General features: G+C 37.9%; 1 protein-coding gene across 3 annotated transcripts in view; it reads left to right on the top strand.

The window, feature by feature from the left end:
- SKAP2 (src kinase associated phosphoprotein 2) overlaps positions 1 to 26,721 on the top strand; it is a 159,915-nt gene extending 133,194 nt beyond the window's left edge. For 2 of the 3 annotated variants that reach the window (XM_030550839.1, XM_030550841.1), the window contains 4 exons: positions 1,776 to 1,850; positions 11,851 to 11,963; positions 23,507 to 23,608; positions 24,010 to 26,721. In XM_030550839.1, the coding sequence (XP_030406699.1) occupies positions 1,776 to 1,850; positions 11,851 to 11,963; positions 23,507 to 23,599 (281 nt within the window). In that variant the 3' untranslated portion in view covers positions 23,600 to 23,608; positions 24,010 to 26,721. Of the gene's footprint in view, positions 1 to 1,775; positions 1,851 to 11,850; positions 11,964 to 20,847; positions 20,907 to 23,506; positions 23,609 to 24,009 lie in introns of those variants that run through there. The other variant, XM_030550840.1, reaches the window with a different exon arrangement.
- Positions 26,722 to 27,088: the final 367 nt, after the last annotated feature.

The following is a 27,088-nucleotide window of genomic DNA, read 5'->3' as shown; positions in this document are numbered from 1 at the left end:
GTTGCTCTTGAGAGTATATAAGGATACTTTTGTTACATTTTTTAGCATGCCCCACATGATGTAATGAAGTACTCAGTGCTGAACAAGTTTAAATATAGCAGATAGCCAGTCTCTCTCTCTCTCTTTTTTATGTGCTGTGCAGTAGCATCAGATTTACCACTTTCCATTGTTTTCTTGTTTTGTGTCCAAGTCACTGGAGAATGTCTCAACCAAACTTCTAACTAGTCAGTAGTTATTAGACAACAAAAACTACTGATTAACTAGCAGAACAATAATACAAAGCTCCTTGAACAGTAAATCACATAATCGTGGCTCCCATTATATTGTGTTTGGCAACCTATAGCCCCAGTCGTGCAAGTAGCTCTGCATGTGCTTAACTTTAAGCGTGAGTGGTCCCACAGAAATCACAGGTCTGCTCCTGTGCTTAAAGTTAAACATGTCTAGTAAGTATTTGCAGAATTAAAGTCTGAATGTATAATGTGATGTATATGAATGAACCTATACGTTTACAAAGTTATGACCAGACGTGATCCCATGTTCATGCTGAAACTTACCCTCCTTGCCATCATAGAATGTTATGAAATACTTACATAATCTGCTTGTGAAGAACATTTTAAAAGCCATTACTTTATACTCATTGTTTGTTAACAAAATATCAGATTAGTAGCTGTAATAGGTCCATGGTATTTAAAAGCAAACATCCTTATTATATTAGTACACAAGTGTGTTAAATAGCACAGAAATTGGACATGCCTAAAGTGCAGTTCTATTCTGAAAAGTGGCTGTGTCAATATAATACCTAGCGAAGGGATCTGTGGTGTTAGCTGCGCTGTTACAGAAACTAGGAGAAGGTTTTGGTTTTTAATTCATTTTACTTCTATGGAAAGAACATGGCTATGATAGAGAGAGTTTAAGTCCATTCCTTTTTATTCATTATCAACAGAATTGTAAACTAAGGAGTTTATAGTAGTCCCTTTCTTGTACCTATATGAAGCGGAACCTGTATCTGGGAGAAGGAGGGTTCTAACTCTGTGTTGGCAAGAGAACAGGGTTGAGGGGCTCCATCAAGCTTTCTTCTCCTCCCTCCCAAACCATGGAGGAAAGCACATTTAGTTGGTATGGTCTGAGACTGTATTAATATGGACTGTTCCCCCACCCATGCCCAGGTTATATATAATCTCCCCCCCCACCCACTCCATTTAGTGGTTCTCATAATCTGCCACAGTAGGTGGAGCCACTGAAAACAGGGCAGCTATACTTCCATTGAGCAGGCAGGAGCCAATGCAGATGCATGGCACAGCAGAGGCAAAGAGACCCCATGTCTCCTGTGGAACCCCCAACTTTTTGTAGAGGCATGGGGCAGTGACAATCACATCCCTCTGATGTAAGAATGAATAGCAAAGCCTGAATTTTCCCTAGCCTGGAATGATAGATGTAGCCAGGGGAGGATGGGACCCCAGTTCTGATTGTTCTAGAAGCCATTGAAAGATTGCAAAGGAGGAACCCCAAAATGGGACTTTCAAGTCACTTTTCAGAGTCAAAGATGAATTCAGCAGTTCACTACTGAGTTATTTTAAAAAGGGCTACCAGAGTGGTTAAAAGCAAAAAACAACCAAGCCCTCAAACTTGTGTGGCACTATGAAAACAGAAGAGTTTGACTTCCAGCATTTACATTTTAGAAATATAGATAGTGTGACTGATTAACTGACGTGGGCTGTAATTCCTGCCAGTTAGCGGGTTCCTTCAGCATTTCATTTCTAATTGTCTATTTGCAGAAGAAGAAGAGAGTGCTCCTCCAAAGACTGAAGAGCCAAAGAAACAGAGCCAAGGGAGCACTAGCAATGTTTCAGGTAATTAAAATGTTTTTCTTTCTTCTGCAAATATTTCTTTACTTTTCTTTTCCAGTCTTTGCCTTTTGCTGTTGTAAACAATGTTTTCCCAGCTTCCAAAAGTTATCTGTTTCATCTGGGTATTTTATGGCAGTAAAACTGCTTAGCACCATTTAGGATGCATGAAAACCACTTGAGAAGGATTTATAAAGTAAGCCCATTTATACAAGATATTCCTTCCTGAATTACTTTGTAATGACTCAATTAGCTTTCATTTCTGCACAAAGGAGATTTAGTTGCATAAATTAGCTTATCATCATTGAGGAAGTGTCACCGCTAAAGGACAGTTTATAGATACAACATGCAGTTGCTGTCAAACCTATAAGAATATAATATAGACATCTGTGTATACTTTGTGCTTGAGCAGAACAGACTTCTGCCATTCAGAGACTAACAGGGGACAACAAGCTGCCCAGGGGACTGGCAATGTAGACATCTCTGAAAAGGTCAACTTGACACAGGCTCTGACAATCGACCCAGAGCTCTGTCTTCTTTGATAAAAATCAGATAAACTTAAGACCGCTAATTGATCTGCAGCCTGTTTAAATGTTGGCCATGCATATCTTCATTGCATATGATTATCACAGAAAGCAAATGAATTGGGTAAGAAATGCCAGAGTCCAGTGACAGCAGCAAAAAAATTGGAAAAGGACACAAATGCCAGAGAAGGCTAAGAAGGATATTGTCTCTGCTTCAGCTTGGCAAACTGCCCTTGTGCTAATTGTCACTGGGACTGGAAAAATAACTGCATATACGATGTAAAGTCACATGGAGGGACAACTTTTCTCGACTGCAAGACATTTCCAGCTAAGGTAAAAACAAGATATATCCCTGCCTCAAGGGCATGGTCCTTTTGTTAAACTATCACTTTTTTGACCATAAAGTAGGGAAGACTTGCTTCTTATCAGGTCTTTACACCTCTTCACAGCTAAATGTCGGCCAACGCCAGATTTGCCGTGTCGTAACTGTGTCCGGGCAGCGTAATGCAATCTGGGGTCGCCTTCCTCCATCATATATACTGCACATCACTCTTCCAGTGCTGTCAGGAAAAGGGTGGATAAGGAGTGTGTGTTCAGGAAGTAGCTTTGCAGTTCTCTTCCTACTGCACCATGGGGAGAGGAAACAAGGGCCTGATTTCCTGACCCATACAGGAAAGCAGGAACAGGTTGCAGTAAAATATTTTGTTTTTCTGTTCTTGGAAAGGAAATGAGGACTGGGTCATCAGATGTTGCTGGCAGTGGGATCTACTAAAAATCATGCATAAAACAACATGACTCAATGAAACCTTAGTGTTAATAGTCATTTAGACATGCCAATAATTATAATACTGGATAGGGTCAATCCAATAATGAAGTGAGCAACAGATGTTTGTTATTCTCGTAAATATTTCAACTCAAAGAAACTTTACTTTGATAACATCCTCTAGTGTAACCAAAATATTAGCACTTTAGTTTATGAACACAGCAGTCCCCATTTTTATGAGAACAGCTCTATAAATCTAACTAGGATTCATACAGTATCCTTGAAATAAAGCACCATCATAATTCTCCCCAGACATGAAATTCGTTTCAAGTAATAGTTTTAACACTTGAGCGTAGCACTGAGCTCTGTTCTTCCCTAAACAATTAAATATATGACACAAGAAGTTTGTTTGCCATGTAGGGCAGTGAGTTGACAAGGGCATTTCTGTCTTTCCAGGCATCATATCATATGTACTTCTAACTTATTCAAAAATGTGTGGAAGAAGAGAAAGAATTGACAAAAATTTGTAGGAAATCTTAATGCATGTTAGTTTGTTAACAAGAGTTAGGCCAGCTGTAACCCTAATAACGTAAAACTTGTAAAAGCGAGGATTGTGTAAGGCAAACAGAAAAGAACTGTGTGAGACGTTATTACAACCTTGCACTGATAATTGAATCTGTAGGCTGGTGCCCAGAAGCTAAAAAAAAATAAGATAGCAGGATAGCCTATGCATAAACAAAATGCATTTGTTGCTTATCATGTCTGTAATATTGCTTGCTATTGTCTGTAACAAAGGTATAAATGCTTGCTGTAATTGTTTACCTGTGGAGAGACCTGTCCGGGACTGGGGCAACCCAGTGTCCTAGGGCACTCCCTCCCTCAATTAATATTGCTTGAGAAATAATAAAGTATTTAATTTTGCTGCACCCAAACTAAAAGCGAGAACTAAGTTTTTCTCCAACAAATGTCTGATGTTTTTCCAACAAATAATACACACAGAATATGGTACCTAAATCTCAATCAGTCTCAAGCACTACAAGAAAAACGATACCTTCCTTACCATCAGTAACTCATGTTCTGCACTTAACTAATTTTTCCTCTAATTGTCTATTAGAGTGAATAGGTATATATTATGGAGAGATGCTAGACTTCCATTATGAACTCAGCTTGGTCACACATGCTTCTTAACTTTTCCAGAACTAAACCATTCAATCTGTAATTGAACCTAAGGGATCTTCTGTCAGGCTAGAATTTTTATAGTAAATTTGAAGCAACTCAGATAAAGAATTTTTGAAATATAACGGCAAAAAATTGAAAATTTCTTCTCTTGAAAGCTTTTCTAGCATTTTTTGGTCTAATCTTAACTCCCAAGCAATTTGTCTACAAACTCTAAATTTGTGTAATCTGCTGGTTTTCATGAAGACTGGTGCCTTTAACTAGTTTTGCATTATTGGTAGAGTGATTTAATTATCAGAACCAGTTTTCACATCCATTATTGGTTTCATAAACTTAATAAACTGTGTGTTGCCTTGATGTAGATAGCTGTGATTGTGGAGTATTAGGGACCGAGAGAAGTGGCAAAGCGAGAATTCAACCAGATGCTGGATTGAAGAGAGGGGGCTGAAAGGACAGAGCTGTTGGTGGGAGAAATGCGGGGCAGGGGAAATATAGAAAAGAAACTGGACTCATCTTGTGGTTGACCCTTGCTCTCCAAATAAATCCAGTACAATTATTTTACCATGCTTCTTTTTTATCTTATAATTCTCTTTCCCTGATGTGCATAGCAAGAGTGAGAGAAAGGGCCCAGGAAGAAGGAAGCTATGTGCATTCTTGTACATTCTGCAGGAACATCAGAACAACTGAAAACCAAGAGATGGTTTGTGTCCTCAAATAACACACACTATCACAGCAGAGAGTCTGAAAAGTGAGAAGGAAACTAGCTGGATAACCATATCTTACTCTTGTTAAGACTAATTGTACACTACTGTGCTATTTATTCTGAATGTCCCCTGTCTTTACCTCACTAGAGCTGACTACAGTACACATGCTATTTCTAAAGACCATAAACAGTGATCCCCAAAAGGGCAGAATTTTTGCATCTCTTCATCAAAAGAAACCACATTCCAGACTGTCCCATGGGACAACACCCCAAATGTTGATGGTGCTGTCATGCTATGAGATATAGCCTAGACATACGTAGTAGTAGTTTTATCTGGTGCTGTGACCTCTTAAGAGCCAGAATAAAGTAACTTATACGTCAGAGTTGCAGTCTGCCTGAGAATCACTCCTGTATATCACAGTCTTTTATGTACAAAGCCAAGGCACTATAAATGAGAAAAAATGCTGGAGTTCCTTCTTCCCACAGGGAAACTAGCCAGATAAACTGGGATTAGTAGATTTAAGATACAGAACTGCAGGCTCTGCTAACTTCTTAAAGATTTAATCAACCCCCCCTTTACAGCAGGATGAAAAATGTCTGTCTTGTGTAGAGTGGGAGGTCAGTGGAGATGAGGGCAGCGTTAAATTTATTTTAATGACTTGATGTGTGCATTTCTATACTTTCTAATGTTAATGTTTTTAAAAGGTGTAATCTTACTCTGAATTTCCAGGCTTTCTAAGCTTTCTCCTTGAGAGTACTGTGTTGTGCTCATAAAGCTTTTTTCCTTAAGTATCTAGTTATTTATAACCCTAAATCCAGTTTAATGAAGTTTAAGGTTGTGTGTGTGTGTTTGCATAGTGTGTGTGTGTGTGTGTGTGTAATATATTTGCCAAATTTTTGCCCATGGCAACCCACCTTTTATTTCTTCAATCACAGACATAAGGCATAAGTAGCTGTTCTCTAGTTTATTTGAACGCAGATCAGAGGTTTGAACCCTTCCATAGTCAGTAAAATCTATGTTGAGCCAGAACAGCTGATTTATTATGTAGAATGCATTTACAACAATAAGAGGTTTCAGAGTAGCAGCCGTGTTAGTCTGTATCCGCAAAAAGAACTGGAGTACTTGTGATACTTTAGAGACTAACAGATTTATTTGAACATAAGTTTTCGTGGGCTACAGCCCACTTCATTGGATGCACAGACTGGAACATACAGCAAGAAGATATTTATACATACAATGAACATGAAAAGGTGGAAGTAGCCATACCAACTGTAAGAGGCCAATCAATTGAGATGAGCTGTCATCAACAGGAGAAAATAAACTTTTGAAGTGATAATCGAGATGACCCAATTGACCCATAGAAGGTGTGAGAATACTTAACATAGGGAAGTAGATTCAATTAGTGTAATGGTCCAACCATTCCCGGTCTCTTTTCAAACCTAAGTTAATTGTATCTAATTTGCATAGCGATAGTCACATATACACCACCCTATATCGGAAACCTACTGACCGCTATACTTACTTACATGTGTCCAGCATACATCCAGGACATACCACATAATCCATTGTCTACAGCCAAGATCTAAGATACAACTGCATTTGCTCCAATCCCTCAGACAGAGACAAACACCTGCAAGATCTCTGTCAAGCATTCTTAAAACTACCATACCCACCTGCTGAAGTGAAAAAACAGATTGACAGAGCCAGAAGAGTACCCAGAAGTCACCTACTACAGGACAGGCCCAACAAAGAAAATAACAGAATGCCACTAGCCATCACCTTCAGCCCCCAACTAAAACCTCTCCAGTGCATCATCAAAGATCTACAACCTATCCTGAAAGATGATCCCTCACTCTCACAGATCTTGGGAGACAGACCAGTCTTTGCTTACAGACAGCCCCCCAGCCTGAAGCAAATACTCACCAGCAACTGCACACCATACAACATAAACATTAACCCAGGAACCTATCCTTGCAACAAAGCCTGATGCCAGCTCTGTCCACATATCTGTTCAAGTGACACCATCATAGGACCTAATCATATCAGCCACGCCATCAGGGGCTCATTCACCTGCACATCTACCAACGTGATATATGCCATCATGTGCCAGCAGTGCCCCTCTGCCATATACATTGACCAGACCGGACAGTCTCTATGCAAAAGAATAAATGGACACAAATCTGGCATCAGGAATCATAACATGCAAAAACCAGTGGGAGAACATTTCTAGCTCTCTAACCACTCAGGGATAGACTTGAAGGTGGCAATTTTACAAAAAAAAACTTCAAAAACAGACTCCAAAGAGTGACTGCTGAACTTGAATTAATATGCAAATTAGATACCATTAACTTAGGTTTGAATAGAGACTGGGAATGGTTGGGCCATTGAATCTATTTCCCCATGTTAAGTATCCTCACACCTTCTATAGGTCATCTCGATTATCAGTTCAAAAGTTTTTTTTTCTCCTGCTGATGATAGCTCATCTCAGTTGATTGGCCTCTTACAGTTCGTATGGCTACTTCCACTTTTTCATGTTCTCTGTATGTATAAATATCTTCTTGCTGTATGTTCCAGTCTATGCATCCGATGAAGTGGGCTGTAGCCCACGAAAGCTTATGCTCAAATAAATTTGTTAGTCTCTAAGGTGCCACAAGTACTCCTGTTTTTTTTACAACAATAACTTTTTCTGATACCTTTCATATTTTTGGTATTATGAGCATTAAGAATAAATGAGTAATAAATTGCCAGTAGCTTACAGCATGCAAATAATCTCCAGGTTAATCACAACTACCACCATATCTAAAAGATCCGTGAATCTATCTCAAACACAAACTACTCAAACTCAAACTTGCAATGTACCCTGAAGGCTAGCAAACTTAGCTCCTGGACCAGCAAGGTCCATCCATCAAATATGTCCTGACACTGAGGACAGGTAACATTACTGACCACAGATGATCACAGCTACTTAATGAGGACATTGTGGGAGGGGGGAAGTGGCCAAGACCCACAGCCATGTATGGCTTTGGATGTTAAAACTAAGCATTAATTTGAACTTGGAAGCAAAAAAGGAAATCTTTGTAGCAGGACAATATGTTAGACATCTAAGTATGATGCTCTTAACATATCTAGTACCACTGAGAAAGTGGGCTGCAATGAATCCCCTGGGTGGTCTTCAAGGAAATCTCCAAGTATAGAGCATTATTGTAGTCTAATCTAGAATTGAGAGGGGCATAGATAACAGTGGTCAGGTGCAGACCTGAGAGAATGTATTGCAAATCTAGCCAGTGGCAAGTGGTGGTGTGGGGAGGAACCACAAACACAACATTCTTGCGTATGGCTGCTACCTTGGGAAATAGAGATCCAGAATAACCCGTGATTGTGGATATCCTTGACAAAGTATACTTCATTAGCAAGAGCACATACATCTTCAAGCAATTTCTCCAGCAGCTTCCCCTACCAACTAGCACTACCACCTCCTTGTCTGACATGTGCGTTAGCCATCTAGCCTTCCTTTAGGCCTGATCTCTGTCTGAAATCAGGGAAGTAGGGAGGCTGTGCTGTCTGGATCTGACGAAGAGTTCATTCTCATCAGCACATAAGACAAAAATGTCTGTGTCCTCCATCAGCCCCTCTCACCCCCTGGAAAAATAGGTCTGACAATGAAACTTTGAGGAACCCTTCACAAGGGAGTTTTGAAAACTGTTAGGCAATTGCTTATCAAACAATTGTCCTGGAATGTGAGCTACCTAACTTTGTATTTCCCCACCACAATCATCCACTCTTACCAAATGCAGCTCAGCCACTCCTTATGATCATTAGTATCAGAGGCAGCTGATAGATACAAAATATACACCCGATCCTGCATCCCTTGTTCACATAAGCAAAGGCTACAGGGTCAGGCCTTCTGCATAAGATAGATGCTCTCTTTATTTTAGCAATATTTATAGACAGGGAAATGGCATTTTTAAGGAGTTAGTTCATCTTTAAGGTACAATACAATGGTGGCAACACTGGTTTCATAATTGAGATGTGAGAAAATGTGAGAGCATATCAGTAACCCATGAATGTAATGTTACTGATATCAGGAACATATGCACCCCCCACCCCTGCCCATTGGTACATATGCTCCTGATATCAAATCACTGTTCTGTTTTCATGTCTTTAAAGTGTATAAAAAGTGGGAACAGAGAGTCAGCATCATTCCTAACTCTCTGCCAGATTCTTTTTCACCAGGGTCACCTGGCTTTCTTTTATCCACTTCTCCAGATAAAGGCAAAAGGCACAAGATGGTCCTCTCTCATTTCTGAAATCAGGCCAGAGCTCAGAACTTAGCATAAGTCTGTAAATTAGGGGCTGAGCAATAGAAGTTTTTATATGTATTTTAGAATACAATGTGAGTTTGTTACAAGATCCCTCGCTGCACCTTTCTGTGTGGTGCAGGCACTGTAAACAATACTAGCTCCATCTTTTAATGAAGCCTGCTTTGCTTGAAACATATTGCTTCTTAGGATATGTCTATACTTATTATAGAAGTGTAACTATGCACATACTTAATCAGACACACTTGTGGTCATAGCGGAGCAAGGAGATTCCAGTTGTTAATTTTTCATGTCCAGATTTCCCATCTCGAATTTACACACTACTGTGTTTGGGAGAATAAAGTAACTTAACAAATGTACACTGCCTCTTTTTTTATTTATAATTTTTCATCCCCCTGGCCTACCAATTACTGCCTGAACCAAGTGGCTCACTGGGGTAAACAGCTCTCTTCTTATGTAGATTTCACATATGAGAGCACAGAGCCATGGTAGGTCTTTGGGTAACATCATCGAGTAGCGATTAGCTTATTTTAAAATGCATCTTTTCCAGTGTTGCTAAGTCATTAGTTCAGTTGCATTTACACTCAGAGGCTTAATGAAATACTGGTGATGCTCATCAAGGGAGAGATGTATCTCACGCGCTGTGGGATCTCTTCTCCTGTCAGTGTGCCCCATGTAACTCCCATTAATGTTAATAGGAATTCCACCAGGCTCCTCAATGGGAAGAAGAAACCCCAGAGGGATAAGTAAGTGTCATGTGTGAGAAATCATCATTCACATTGACGTAACTCTGAAGAACTAAAAGTTTTATTTGGTATATTAAAAAAAGACAATTGCAACAAACCTCCTCAGCCAGAGCTTCAGTTTGATTTAATAAAAATTGTACTGGACATTATGTTCAATCAAGTAGCTGAAATAATTACAATATTAAAATATGGTAGCAGAGATACAATGTTCATTTTATCATCTTACACTATTCAGTGAGTTTTAGATTCAGTGAATAATAAATTGACAGGCGAGCTTGTTAGAGCCAAAACTTAGACCTTGCAAAAACATTCAAACTTATTCAATCTCCTCCAGATGCCATACTGTCTAAACATCGACATTTAAAAAATAAACCACTTTATTACTAAGGTTTTTTTAAATTGTATCTATATTTTGGTGCGATCATAGCAGAATTTGTGTGCTACTAGCCTGAGTGCCCTCTAGTGCTATGTGATGGAAGTTAACCAGTAAGCACTGCTTTATCTGAAGGATAAATAACAAATGGCAATGCACAGCAGTTTTAATTTATGTCAGAGTTGTGCAAATTCCTGCTTATGTCAGTAACGACATCTGAAAGTGCTAGCCCACAGACTGAGATAAATAAATAGAAAGCAGCTCTTGCTGCTGTAGGAAATCCTGGAACTAAAATCAAAATGTTTACAAAATAGAGAACACCACCATCAACAGAAAAATACTTTAGAAAATAGTGTGGCAATTTCTCCTATTTGTTACCTGATACTTTAGGGGGATGTTTTTTCTTGTAATAAACGTAACCAGTTCAATGATATTTATGTTTTCAGAAGCAGAAGATAGTTTTCCAGTGTTGTAAATTGTTAGTACATCTTCTGTCTGGTTAGTGTATACACAATGTAACTGGTCATCTTGTTCGCATTGCTTACATTCTTTGTGAGTTAACTCATCCAACTCCATTTTTGCTTAATTAAAAACAGGAAATCATTTGTAGTGTAACAGAAGTGTCCAGTGTATATAACCATGTTTAAGTTCTATGTTCCAATAGATGTACTCTGTATGGTAAGCGTATGACAAAGCATTTATTACTCTGTTATTGCAGTATTAGGGAGCAAAGAGTGCTAAATAATCAATCAGTTAATGGTCTGTATGGCAGTTTGAACACGGCACATCCATTGTGCTTATGCTGTTAGAAGGATGAGCTTATGACTATAGTGTATGTTGCATGTTTAGCCAGAGCTTAATGTCCTAAGCTGAAGCTGACACAAAATATTTTAAAAATGCTGCTTCAGCAAACAGTTTCAAAGTTGCTACAATATTTCAGCAGTAACAGCCAAAGATTATATGAAAGAGTCTCAGAAAAAGGAAAATCTTGTTGAAAAGAAAAAGATGTGCACCAGAAAATGCTTACCATTGGCCTTTTCTCACAGATTTTATTAATTGTACTCTAACATTGTATCCTTTTCAAGTTAGGATGCAAACATGGCTTGCTGGAAATATATTAGTAAAGAAGAGTTAGGTGCTGTAAGACACGGCTGCCAAATGCTTTCAGAACCTGTAGCTAGATGTTTTGGGTGACAACAGTTACCAAATGTAGGGTTCACAGGTTAAACTGGTTTTCCACTTGCTTTTTTTGTGGGCCTGTGATGGGGATTTCTACAGTGAAAATTGAGAAATGTGTTCTAGCCCATCTTCGTTTTGTGTGTGAAGATTTAATTACTACCTTTGATGATAAAAGATCACAAATGCTGGAAGGTTTAATGTATGCTTTTTTTTCTTTCCCAGGAGATAAAAATACCAATTATGCTAATTTCTACCAAGGTTTGTGGGACTGCACAGGAGATGTTTCTGATGAGTTGTCATTTAAACGTGGCGATGTTATCTATATTCTCAGCAAGGTACAGTATGCTACTGAGAGTAAATTGGTGTAAGAAAAGAGTCATATATTCCTACAATAATACGGGGGGGCGGAGGACGGGGAATGACACTCTCTTTGGACCCTTTGTTAGCAATCAGACATTCACAGTAATGAATTATTTTGTCAAATGAAATATAATCACTTTTAAAACATAACCATGTAACAGGAATCAACTTAAAAGTATGTTTATCTGTTCGTTTAATCTTGGCTGACATCCCTTAGCTAATTTAATGGAAGACAATGTGCTTACTCTAGGTAAAAGTTAACCTTGTAGAGTAAACTATATTATGTTGTGTGTTACGGTTTTTACTTCCTCTTCCTTTATATTCGTGTGTGTCCTGATTTTGGTTTTCTGGGCATCTTGCTACCGGAAACAATTTGTTTTAGAACTAGGCTTTCATCTTTTTGTATACACTGCAGCTGTTCTGACGATTTAGGCTTTGTGTGTGTTTGTTCTGACAGATTCAGGCGATTTTTAATTCACCGCTTTTTCCTGTTTGCTTAAAAAAACCCACAGAGGTAAAGGCAGATTTTCTGTTCCAATATAATGTCCTGCATTAAGCTCACAGACATGTTTTATTGTAAGGTAGGTTAATTTGCCTACCTTTCCTAAATAATAATGGGACAAAATCCTTTCCTTGTATGCTGTTACACAAAGCCCATTGAAGTTTACATATGAGTGCATCTGAGAGTAAAACATTTTTTTTCTTCTCCTCCTGTATAAAAATCCTCAGTTTCCACAGTAAATAAGCTGAACATTTATTTTGTTAGCAGCACTTTTCAGTTAACGTTCCTTCACCCACGATTGTCATTCAGTACAATGCTGAAGGCTTTGGGGCTCATTTAAACCCTTTCTGTACTTGTGCATGGAAATCATAAGTAACCCCATGAAAGCTGCAGTATTCTTTCTGTTAGTTTGAAACTTTCAGTTGCCTCACTGTTGCTTTAAATCTTCCTTGATTCATTTAACGGCAGTGTTTTTGGATAATGAATGTATGGCTTCTGTTTAAATAACTTTAAGATTTACTGTTGGAAAGATAGTCAGATGTGAAAATATAGGTGACGTATTGCTAATGATGAAGTGACCATGTGCTTTTTTTGAGGTATTTCATTGTCACTTAAGCTAATAACTGAATTACATTACTAGCGGTAGGATAAGGCTTTTTGGTGGGGCAGGCTTCCATTCAGTAGTGAAGACCAGTACTCCTTAACAAACATGGAAAACAATAAGCAAACAATTCCATTGTACACATCAGCCTCCTTTTACTATTGTCTAATGCCACAAGGGCCTAATTAAATCTTAACCTCTCCACCTGACAATTAACAATTATTTACCCCTCTCTTGCAGATAGTCTGAAAGAATTCACTTTAAAAATGAGAACAGAAGGGGAGAAACAGTAGCTTAATCCATCCAATCCCTACCAGCCCTCTCCGGGTTGTGCCTTGATTAATGCATATTCAGTCCTTGAACTGGCCTGCTAATTTCTCCAGATGTGTGGAAGCTTTCTGGTGAGGGGTGATTTCAATACCAAAATGGAGTCTGCAGAATGCAGTCTCATTTCACTTAAGGACTGTTTATAGCTTTTTCAGAAAATGTGTTTTGATCACTAATATCAGCTCTGAATTTAGGCTCCTTGGAGGTGAAGTGCCAGGGAATTATCCATCTAGCTTTCCACTTTGTTCAATTTCAAGGTCTGTCTGAGCATTACTAACCAAGCATAGGGTTTCTTAAGAATCAACCAAGGTAAAAAGTAATCTAGAGCACCCTAAAATTGGTGAAGACTTTTCTGTAACAATTATTCCTTAATCTAGTAGAGTAATACTTGGGTTTTGTGGCAGTGGTATGAATCTTGGGCAATTTTTTAATTTTTTTACACCATCTAGTGGTTAAAAATGAGAGACGCAGTTGCTGACAGTAGGTAATGTGTGTAGCTCCAAAATGGTGTCATAAATTCAACTCCAGCTTGATCCTAGCTATGGCTTATTACTTTCCTATCATATGTCAGCTAGGTTTTGACATTAATCATGAAGCAATCATGTTTTGCTGATAAGGAATTAAATGCAAGTGTTATATATTGTGGGAAGAATGCAATATTAAGAAAAATGTAGGGTATTTGTGTAAGCAGAGTATATTTGTTTTATTGAGAAATTTAAATCTCATGAACTTGACAAAATATGTATTTGTAGCTTCCACCAATACGACTCTTGCATCTTCTGCCAAAAAATTGTTGTTTTCACATACTTTGTACAAAGCCTTATAGACTTTTTTTTTCTCTCAATTCAGTATTAATGTAATGGAAGCAATTTTGTTCTGACTTGGAAAACTGTAGCATTTTTACATGTTAAAGAGACAATGAAAATAAGATGACAATACATAGCAGCTGAGGTGATTCTAGTTTAAGTGCACCTAAGGAAAATAATCATGGTTTCAGTGACACAACATTGATTATTTGTAATTTATTTGCTAATGTAGCTAAACACTACAGAAGGCCAAATCCTGCTTGATGCACTCATGAATAGTCCTGTTGAAATCAACGGTGCCCACTACGACCTTGATCCTGCAAGCACACACGTTAGCAGTAATGTTCCTGAGCAAAAGTAGATTTCCATCTTTTTAACATTGAGCCCTGAAATCTGGCTGAGCTACCTTCCAAGTCTGGGTCATTTTTGCAGTTTTAACCTTTGCACCTAAGTATTAATGCATCTACTTGTACTTGGCATATAAGGAGAACATGTCATTTTTTGTTGCAAACGTTTACTGTTAAGTATTTATTTCAAATGTTGAGGGTTTTTAAATAACAGAATTTTTGAACAAATGCTTCATAACTCATTTTGATAGGTAGTCAGTTAGTTAAAAAGATTACCTTTAGTTGATTACAGTGAACCTGTCCAGATACACACTCATGCTGGTATCATGTTAAAATTTTGTGTGTGTGTTGTCATATTTATCCTGTTTTACTCAACCTTCGTAAATTTGTACTTCCTTCCCCTTCCGCCCCACAAGTAAGTGATACATTTACAGTCAGAGCTTCATGGGAATTTTTTTCAATGAAAATTAACTCATGTAAAAAGCAAATATCACATTAGAAATGCGATACTTTTATGGCCCAAGTCTGCAAGGTACTGAATGTCCTCAACTTCCATTCAGTTGTGGGTTCTTATTTGGTTTCAGATTCCTATAATCGATGGGAAAGCAAACTATGATGGGTCAGTTCTTTTAAATACTTTACCATAAATCTTATTTTGTGTATAAATATTGGTTTAAAATATAAAGCTAAGCCTGGGTGATTGAATAGCTATATTTTTGTAAGTTGGGTATGCCTTGGATTCAGAATGTGTACACAGTTAACCTATTTGTGGCAGTTGTATGATTTTCTAGCGAGAATATTTCATACTGGAAAGCTTCATAATTTCATCAGCCAGATGCAAATGATTATGATGCTGTGCTCAGTGCATTAGCAGACCCCTGCGTCCTTCTAGTTGTCCATTACCGTATAACAGTATTCTGGATTCATGCACTATGTAAGTCTTTCTGATCTTTAACCTCTTTTCATACCAACCAGATTTATACATTTATATTTTTAAAAGCAACAAATAACTTTAACTAGAAAGACAAGTGTCATATCTCAGCCGGTATTGCTGAAATTATGCCCATTTCCTGTTGTTAATTCAGTGCATGCCAATGCAACATGATACTACTCATGTAAGTATTTATTGTCCATAGGAATTTCATCCACTAGTTAACCCTTTGCTTTAAGGACCCTGTAACTTTTGCTGAGTATAGAGCAAGGATTCGGTATTCAAATTTGTGTACACTGTGTTTAACATCTGTAAATGCATAATGGTGGATCTTTTAACAAAACTGAACAAAAATAACCCACCGCAGGGTGCACCTCTGAACCTGTATTTTTGTTTAATCAAAATACAAAGAAACATATTAGTCTTCTAAGCTCAGATCACTATCTATGAAAAATATAAATACAGCATAATAGTGGAACTGTTGCATGACAAGTACTATGCATCAAGTATAGGGAGAATTCACTTTTTATAGTTACACAGAAAACACTATGTATATGGTGGTAAAATATGGCGTAGTTTGTTAGACCATTACCTGATCATAATGAAAGCTGTATTTGTTGAAAAGTTAGTTCGATCGTACTAGAATGTAAATGATCCCTTTTCCATTTGTTTAGGTGTATGTCTTGTACAAAAAAAGGAAACCGGCTGTATAATGGGTAAAAAATAAGATAAGGGTAAGGACCTGGAAGTGTGGGGTTATCTAATCCTGACCAGGTTAAAAGTGATTTTAGCTCTGTACACTTACTTTTATAAATAAGCACTTAACATTGTCTATCTCACTAGGAAATATTTTTGACGTTATGATTTGTGATGCATATAAAACAGATTTTCAGTTCTCCTAAGATGTTTTCAGATACCAATTTTGAATTTTAAACTCAATTCTGTTCACTTTTATTTGTACTGTAACTTTTAAATTGATTTATATTTCATGTCATGTCATGACCTAATAATGCTTCCATGTAATAAATCTGAGATTTATTTTCCTAAAAAAACCCCATTTTTTCTATCTTAAAACAACTCTGCTACCTGTGAAGAAGTCTCATTGAGTTATCTAAAGCATTTGTCACTTTCTGCTTTTTAGAGAAAATGTCATTCTTTGCCAAAAATGCTCTGTAGTCAATCACGTATTGTTCAGCAATTACACCAAAGAAAGTTTTAAAATTTTCCAGATAGTCTGAATCTCCTGAGCAAATTAGAGGTGGTTTTAAATATTATCTTGCCAAAACTGGCTGCTAGGATGTTCTTAAAAAATGTTCTCCCTGTCTCCAACCCAGGGCTGTGAGTTCAATCCTTGAGGGGGCCATTTAGGGAACTGGGGTAAAAATCTGTCTGGGGATTGGTCCTGCTTTGAGCAGGGGGTTGGACTAGATGACATTCTGAGGTCCCTTCCAACCCTAATCTTCTATGATTCTAACTCCTCTACAGTCTGTTAGTGGGGGGCTAGCCTGGTTAAAGATGAAGAATTTATCTCAATTTAAAGTTTAAAATCTGTAATTGTTGAGAAGTTAGTTTTATTAGTAGTATGGGAAAAAGAATCATTTGTCATCCACATGTTCATTGTTGTTTTCCATATATTGAAATAAAAGGATGATTTTCAGAAATCTTCACTTCAAAAGAGAAGACACACTACATGTATTCATCAATTCTAGGGCCAGGAGGAACCACTGTGTGACATCCTTTGTAACACAGGCAGAGAACTTCCTCAAAATAAATCCTAGAGCATCTCTTTTAGAAAAACATCCAATCTTGATTTAAAAATTGCTAGTAATGGAGAATCCACCATGATGCTTGGTAAATTGTTCCAATTGTTAATTAACCTGATTGTTAAAAATTGACACTTTATTTCAGTATTAAACAATACAGGTCCAGTCGCATGAGATGCCAAATGCCCTCATCTCTTGTTGATGTCTTTAGGAATTGAGGCCTGGTCTACACTACGCATTTAAACCGAATTTAGCAGTGTTAAACCAATTTAACCCTGCACCTGTCCACACAATGAGGCCCTTTATATCGATATAAAGGGCTCTTTAAACCGGTTTCTGTCCTCCTTCCCGATGAGAGGAGTAGTGCTGAAATCGGTATTGCCATGTCGGATTAGGGTTAGTGTGGCCGCAAATCGACGGTATTAGCCTCCGGGCGGTATCCCACAATGCACCACTGTGACCGCTCTGGAAAGCAATCTGAACTCGGATGCACTGGCCAGGTAGACAGGAAAAGCCCCGCAAACTTTTAAATTTCATTTCCTGTTTGGCCAGCGTGGAGCTGTGATGAGCAAGGATGGCAATGCAGTCCCAAATCCAAAAAGAGCCCCAGCATGGACCGTACGGGAGATCTTGGACCTGATCGCTGTATGGGGAGACAAATCTGTTCTATCAGAGCTCTGTTACAGAAGACGAAATGACAAAGCATTTAAAAAAAATCTCCAGGCTATGATACAGAGTCCACAGCACAGTGTTGTGTGACAAGTGTAACGAAAAGCCAAAGAATCAAATGGATGCTCAAGGAGGGAGGGAGGGGGTGCTGAGGACTCCAGCTATCCCACAGTCTCCGAAAAGTATTTGCATTCGTGGCTGAGCTCCCAGTGCCTGTAGGGTCAAACACATTGTCCGGGGTGATTCAGAGTATATCTCCTCAATTTACCCCCCCTCTCCTCTGATGAAAGAAAAGGGGAAAAATCGTTTCTTGACTTTTTTTTAATGTCACCATATGTCTACTGCATGCTACTGGTAGACGCGGTGCTGTGGCACTGAACAGCAGCATCATCTCCCCTCCCTTTCCCAGTGGCAGATGGTACAGTGCAGAAGGACTGGTAGCCGTCCTCGTCATCATCCCGTGAGTGCTCCTGGCTGGCCTCGGTGAGGTCGGCCGGAGGAGCCTGGGTAAAAATAGGAATGACTCCCAGTCATTCCCGGCAGATGGTACAGAACGGCTGGTAACCATCTTCATCATAGCAACTGGGGCCTGAGCTCCATCAGCCCCTCCCCCCTTTCATGTCTAAAGAAAAGATTCTGTTCTGCCTGGACTATCATAGCAGCAGGATGCTGGGCTCCCCCGCCCCACTGTTTAATGTCCTGCCTGGACTATCATAGCAGCTGGAGGCTGCCTCTCCCTCATTTTATCTCACTAAAAAGTCAGTGTTTCTTATTCCTGCATTCTTTATTACTTCATCACACAAATGGGGGGACACTGCAACAGTAGCCCAGGAGGGTTGGGTGAGGAGGGAAGCAAGGGTGGGGTTGTTGCAGGGGCACCCCCTAGAATGGCATGCAGTTCATCATTTCTGCGGGATCTGACACGGAGCGGCTGTGCTCTCTGGTACACTGGTTCTCTAGTACACTTGCCCCATATTCTAGGCAGGACTGACTCTATTTTGAGATGCAACCTAAAGGAGGGAATGACCCGGGGAGTCATTCCCATTTTTGTCTTTGCGTCCCTGGCAGACCTCAGCGAAGGTCAGCCAGAAGCACCCATGACAGCAGCAGACGGTACAGAATGACTGATAACCGTCATCTCATCGCCAATTTACAATGGCATGGCAGATGGTACAGAACAACTGATAACCGTCTTTGCTATCTTGCAAAGGCAAATGAATGCTGCTGTGTAGTGCTGCAGTACCGCCTCTGTCAGTCTCATCCAGTACACATACGGTGACAGTGACAAAAGGCAAAACGGGCTCCATGGTTGCCATGCTATGGCGTCTGCCAGGGCAATCCAGGGAAAAAGGGCGTGAAATGATTGTCTGCCGTTGCTTTCACGGAGGAAGGAATGAGTGACAACATTTACCCAGAATCACCCGCGACACTGTTTGTTTTTGCACCATCATGCATTGGGATCTCAACCCAGAATTCCAATGGACGGGGAAGACTGCGGGAACTATGGGATAGCTACCCACAGTGCAACGCTCCAGAAATCGACGCTAGCCTTGGTACATGGACGCACACCACCGAATTAATATGTTTAGTGTGGCCACGTGCACTCGACTTTATACAATCTGTTTTACAAAACCGGTTTATGTAAAATCGGAATAATCCCGTAGTGTAGACATACCCTGAGAGAGTACTAAGCATCTCTTAGGAGGCTCTCAGCTCTGCACAGGATCTGGCTCTTAGAGACGGAGTGAGGGAGAACTTCTTGCAAAATGTTGCATTTCAAACTTCTCTTTTTATGGGAATATTCTGTACACTAAAAATAATTGGACAAAAATATACAGATAAATATGGAAGTGGCTAGCATGTTTCCATTGAATGCACTCTACCAAACTGCAATAACCTTTTAGGCCTGGATCTCTTAAAGTATTAAGTAGATGCTTACCTTTACACATTGATGTTGGGGGTAGGGGGCAGTAGGCAGGGGCATCTGTACCCAGCATATAAAATTAAGAGGATAGGCATTTGCAGGATCAGGATCTTTGTTTTGTTGTTACCTTTATACACTACATAGAAAATGAATGTGTAGGCAAAAATAGTTTTAATTTTAAATTAGCAGCTTTCTTTTGTTCTTTCAACCGGATGCAATCACTTTGTTGCTTAATCAACATCTGTAAAAAACAAAAACCATCACCCACTGTGTATCAGAATGAACAATGAAAATATATCAGCAGTTTAGAAAACAGTTAGCTGTTCCTTAGGGTTACCTTCTTGTTTTATTTGGAAAGGATTTTTCCCCTTCTCTCCCCCTCCCCTCCCCGCTCCTCCCCATATACTATGTGCCTTGTGAAGCAATTCATTTTGCAGTTATTGAATTTCTTCTGAGTGTTATTTTCATACAGTAAGCATCATACAGTAAGCAACTCTGGATCTTGATAGCATTTCTACGTAAGCAGAAAGAAGCTTTGTGTTAGTAATTACCTAACATTGTCAGGAGCTGACTGCAGGCCTCTTTCTAGTGATAACAGAATAACTACATAATATAGCTTTATAGCACATGATTAATAGAAAATAATTACACGTCCTACAAAGGGACACAATATTTCTTATAAATTGACTAGAATGGTTTCCTGTAGATTAAAGGACTCTTCGTTATTTTATCAGTCCTTCTGAAGTATAGTCACTTGTCCCTGTTAGCGTTGATGGTAGGAGCTGAATGCAGTGAGGGATACCAGATGGTGAGCTTTCTCAAAGCTGAGGTCCTACTTGCTGCTTGCAGGATACCATGCTTCTTAACTTTTAAGAGTACATATTATCTATTATAACCAGATTCCATTTCTACTGCATTTTTAAACTATTCTCTAGTTCCCACAAATGTGGATTTTAGTCTTTATTTTATTTCACGCCTGTCTTATACAGCAACAACAGACATACGGAACCTCAAGACAACACTGATTCAATTGCATTACTTTGTCACTGTAAGTAATTTATCATCGATAACAATAGTAGAAACAATACATCAATTAGATTTTGTATATGGGCGTGCAGGAAGGTGAGCTTTAGCAGTATTTAGAGGGAGACATACACACATTAACCAGTTTAAAAAGGAGACTTCTATGTAGTGATGATCTGAAACCTGAGGTTAAAATATTATATTCTTGGTAACCAGGAACCTTTATTATATTTTTATTCCAACTTCTGTGGACTGCAGATGGTTTAACTGGCATTCATGTTGCAGTAGAGGCTCATGCAAAGAATAGTAATGATAAAGTAAAGGCTTCTGTGTTGCAGTCTTGTCTATATGGTCTAATGGCTGCAATGAATCCATAAATTAGCTTACTAGACTGTTACATCACCATCCATTTCATCTTATCACTTAGCTTCACACAAGAGCATTAAATGGCATATTACTAAATAGCAAGAAATGGAAAATTTTCAAAAAGCAACATGTTTGTAATTTTAAATTGAGCCATCTGAATAGCTTTTTAAAAGTTCATGTGGTATCAAAGTTCACACAATGTCTTTAAGTGAAACATTTTCAAGCAATAATTTAGTCCACAACCTTTTTCTGTGCCATTTGTTATAAGTGGTTTAATGACCACTTAACTAAGCCTCTTCCCTGATCTCATGTATTGTTTGTTTTTGGTGATGTCTAGTAAAACTTGCTTAATCAATCTTTCTTGGGCTCACTTCATGAGTTCACGTAAGAGCTTAAAGTATGTTGTTGCTTTTTCATTAGAAAGATTTATGGGTGAAATTCCTTTAGCATAGGTGAGTGCTGGCATCTTGAGCAATTGCCAGTTTTCAGTCTAGAGATAGTTTGTATACTTAAGCAGCATAGTGTGATATATATACTGAAAATTATAAAATGTATTAAACAAACAAGCTGAGCTGGAACATTTGTAGCCTTGGGGTGAGAACACTTGCTTAACCTTTAAGAGTTTTGACTGTAATGTGTGCTTCATAACAATTCCTCCAATTCTTCCTAATATGCAGCCAGGGATTATTCTCTGACTGGCCGCCTCATTCAAATTGCCCTAGGATTTTATAGACCAGGTAGCTCCCCACAATCCCCTACTGCAGAGTGGAAAAGGAGATGGAATTCCTTCCCTAGTTTCTCCCAGTCATGTGTGGTCCAGCTTAAACAAATGTGTTGTCGGTACTGGATTATTTTAACCTCGTATTCATTTTAATATTCTATGTATCAGAGGATAGGACTTTCAAATGACCAGTATTCTATTTACCTTGGAGGAGAGGAGAAGGGAATCTCTTTAATCTGGGAATAGGATCTACCTGCACACACAGCCCCAAAAAATAATAATACATAAATAAAGGGGATAATTAAGGGGTGGGGAGAGAGGGATGATTGGTCATTTTTGGGGCCCTGTCCTGTTAGTCACAATGAGAGTTGAGAGCCTCAAGCACCTTACAGGACCTTTAGAGAACTCCAGAATAGGCCGTGTACGTTAGCCACAAGTCGATATAATTGAGGTTCTAATAAAAATCTGTTAACCCTTAAACTTCTGGCCTCCACTTGGCTGCTATGTCATAAATAACTTTAGCTACAGGCAAAATAGTAGCTCATGGTATCTTAATAGAACCATCAATTCAGAAATCCTACAGCCTCTCTTTTCAAAAGAGCAGTATGGCAGGAAGCAAATGTTGCTTATTAATATGTATATCTGTGTATTTTACATTTTCCATGTTTGTTCCACAGTAATTATCTTACTAATCAATCCATTTTGAACAGGGTCTCTGTTTTAATAATGCCTCATATGTAACTCTGTGTGTGTGCGCGCGCACGCGCGTGCCTGCAATTTCAGCAGTTACAATTTATTGAACTCTTGTTAAAATTGATCTTAAAATATTTACCTCAAAGGAAAAAAATTAAATTTGGATCCCACAATACTCTTACTTGGTATTGCTTTTTGGAAAATATTCTCTCTTTAAACTATTATAATTCATTTTGTTTCATATTTATCTCAATAAGCCTAAACAAATTTCAAACAAAAATACATTAGTCATCTGTCAGACATATGAGAGCTGTGGCAGGATTTTCTGCAAGGTTAAAGCAATGGTATACTTTGTCCATAAAAAGAGAATATGCATTAGACATATGATTGCCTTCATTTCATATTTGAGCAAAACATTATTTTAAATAATTTGATTGCACTTCCCTTTAAATTTAGTCTTGTGGTACTGAAAGAATTCCAGTCGATTTTCATACTTCAATATTCCACTGTTGGATATTAGTGACAAACAATAGGATTTTATATAGGTTTTGGGGTGAAGAGTATTGGAGAAAGGGGAGATCAAGTGTGGTTTTTATCTGTTGTAGAGAAACATTTGGTAACTTTTTCAAAACACTAATAAATATGCTGGTCCTTTTAAAATGTAATGTATTTCTTTGCCTAACCATGCATTTTGAACGCCTCAAACAAAAGGATCTAATGTTTTTAATTTTAATTTCAAGCTCTTATAACTGTATATAAGAGGAAACATCCATAAGGAGTTTCATACAAACTCTATTGCATTTATATCAGACTAAAGGTTAATATTGCGTATTGTTTTCAATTAGGACTACGATAGATTTGGCTGGTGGGTAGGAGAAATGAAGGGAACCATTGGCTTGGTGCCTAGAGCCTACATAATGGAGATGTATGATATTTGAGAGGCCTGGGTAAGTACATTTTAATCCAATCTTATGTAATGGTTTATATGTTCCCTTGTTCTCTGTTTCATAAGTATTTCTTTCCTGGAACCTTTGCAGGAGTTCTGTTGACAAATATATTTTGCCACAATCTTTATATTACAGTTCAATTAAAGAAATTCTGCTGGGTTTGTATATGAAATAAAAAATAACTATTGTGTTCAGAATAAGATGTATTCCATAACTAGCTTCCTTTTCTTTGTCCTTTCATAGAATCAAGTTTGCAAGCTTTTTAGTTAGGTTAGGTGCTTAATAGCGTGTGTGCGTGTGCGCACGTGTGTGCAGTTAGAAATATATGGAAATGATAGCTATTTGGGGTTTTTTGGCTTTTTGGCTAACAGTGTGCTATAAATGTCATTCTTCCTAATCAGGAGAATTCTGCAATTACAAGCAAGAGTGATGTACAACTGCACCTTCCAGATCTGGTTTCCAAAATGCAAGGATTCTACTGTGTGAACTTGTTTGATGGGTGTAGTCAGACCACCGCACCAAATATATTAAACATAAAACAATCTTTAATTTTTCTCCATTTCTGAACTACTTTATCTTTAATCTTTTTGGGAAAAGTGCTCTGTCCAATCCTTTGTTATATAACTAAAGTACTGTGACACTCAATAGAAGACGTTCGTTAACATGTGATGCACAAGCAGCAAAGCTGTACCTGTTGCTGTTTTACTGAAACATTAAGTGCACTTTGTAGTTATAGATATGTTCTGTTTAAATGGAATCAGAATTTTTTTCTATGTAAATTTAAAAAATTTAGCAACACCTTGACAGTTGAAAATCATCGTTCTCCTCATATGGATTTTAATAGCATTAGCCTTTTGATAAATTCACTTCACTGGGACGGCAATGTATAATTCCATGGAAAAATTAGGTAAATTCCTGTGCAATAATGCAAGTTTTAAAACTAACATGCATCTAAAGAAACGTTTTACATTTCTGCATGATTTATTTCTTCATGTAATTTTAGTATTTTTTATGTAGAATAAGATTTTATAGTCACAAAATAATATATAAAACCAGATTCTCAATTCATGTAACTCCACTCCATTAAAGTCAGTAGAACTACATTGATTTACACCATGTTATCTTTATTGGCAGACTTGCGTCATGAGAAACGTGGTCATGAGAATAAAACGTATTGAAAATGATTATATTCTGGATTGACAATACACGTTGTATTTAAAAAAAAACATTTGTGGATGATTCTTTGTCAGTGAAAAAGTTTATATACCTGTTGTGATATTGTTAAAGTATGGATGCTGCCATTAGGTCAATTCTGCAACCTTCCTTATGTAAATGATCCTTGCTTGCATAAGTAGTGCCACAGAAGTTTATAAAACAGCTTATGTGAATGCAGGTTATTTGCAGTCTTGCCAGTATCAAATCCAGAATCTGAAATTACTCAGTTAAAACACACACACACCCTGAGCAAACATTTCATTTACACACACAAAAGCACGACAATTCAGAATCAATACATAAAATCCCGTTATTCTACTTAAGTGCTGTGTATTCTAGTATGTAAGATCGCCAACTATCTAGAATCTCCAGCACTGCTGGAAACAACCAGGGATAGCATTGTGATTTGTGAGGCCTCAAGCTGCCAAAAAGGCAGGTCACGTCAGTTTGCCAGTTGCTGAGGCTATGCAGGTCCTCCGTAAGCTGTTTGTGCTGTTTATGCTTCAGGCTAACCCTGAAAACAGAATGAGTTAAAAGATATTTTTGTCTGTGTGTGCTTTGACCACTAACATTACTTTATTTTACCCTTTGTTACGTAAGACTACCAGTAGGAGTAAAATCGGGCGAGGTTTTATGGTTTATTTTATAAACATATATTTTTGAGAAACGGTCATCCAAACCAGGTAATCTATGAAGCATGAAAACTATAGATTGTAAATTTAGATCTTTATTTTCTCAAGTATACTTCTGGATTGTATTTAGAATGTGAACTGTCAATATCGCAAGAACTTTTTCTCATTAACATGACGGCACAATAAATTGACACGCTGAAAAGGCTTCCTATTACACAATAAAGAAATTCACCACAACTGCATTTCTTTTTGTAACAACTCTCTTTTTTGTCAAATACACAATATACACACTAGTCACCTGTAAAATTGAATTAACAAAAGGAAAATCATCTGAGTTATACTAAATTTGATTTTTTTTAAAGATACTTTATATGCCAAGATGAAACCACAGCAGATTTTTACAGCTGAGTGAAACCCCTTGAAATGAGTGGTCTTGTGCTGACAAACCCTGAACTACAGCAGCGCTAGTGGGCATCACTGTTATATTTTGGTATAGTACTATAAAAAGAGAAGATTTTGCAATGGTTTGACAGTAGATGGCAGCAGATTTTCGTAGCATGTTGAACTGATTGGAAACCCTTCCCCCCCGCCAATGTGTGTCTTATGCACAGGCACATCATTTGCAACTGAAAACATTTGGAGGGCTCCTTTCTCTTTTCCTGTTAATCCAGGAGAGGGAGTCCTTAGCCAACTGATGAATAAAAAGCTCTTTGAGCTGCTTTTCCTGATGCTGGTGGCACAAATAGAAATAAAGCATCTTTTGTTCGTAGTTCCTAGATCTTTTGTTTTTTCTCACTTAGTACAATGTGAAAGATTAGCAAACAAACTACATAAATATTCCAAAACTAGGATATTTTGAAACAGAGACCCATAACTCTGACCCAAAACCCTGACCTGAAATTTCTTGGAGTAAACCAACAATGTAAAACAGAAAAAAAAAAATGTTTACTTTAAATCTTTGCAAATACCATAACCTTTTTTGGATGGGAAAGTTCCCATTAATAGAACTTATACAAAATATAGTGTTAGAAAATATGCTTAATTGCTTTGTTTTTGTTGTTTACTTGGATTTTATTTGCCTTTCTGTGAACAGTAAGACAGCAAATTTTTTCCAAAGGTGCTTGTAAGTCATATTTTATAAAGCATTTTTATTTGATTGTTTGCTCTGTACTGAATTTATACTATATTGCCATTAGATCTTACAATAATGTTCCACTCTGCAAATTTTAAAGGTTCAAATAAAGTTTAATTGTTTGCAAACTGTTATGAAGCTAATAATTCAACAGCCTGCTGTGTTACTAATGAAATTACTTTGTTATGATTAATTTGGAAAATAGTGTGTTGATTGTAGTAATTAAGCACAACAAGGTGAAGTAAATGATTCTAATGCCATCTGGCCTCCAAACTGAATGAAGAAATGAAATGGGGCTGTCATCTGAATTATGCAGAGAAATAAGGGGAATACAAATGTCTTTTATTGCTGTAGCACCCAGACATAACTGTACCACCTCTAGGATGACTTCATGTACTTCTGTGTACATAATTCTTTCACTTTGCATTACTTGCTTCAGAGTCACACATTTTACCTGCACGTAGGTGGGATTTACTTCCTTTACCAATAAGTACATATACA

This window comes from Gopherus evgoodei, chromosome 2 (assembly GCF_007399415.2).
Source record: "Gopherus evgoodei ecotype Sinaloan lineage chromosome 2, rGopEvg1_v1.p, whole genome shotgun sequence".
NCBI lineage: Eukaryota > Metazoa > Chordata > Testudines > Testudinidae > Gopherus > Gopherus evgoodei.
This window is presented reverse-complemented; position numbering and strand designations above follow the sequence as displayed.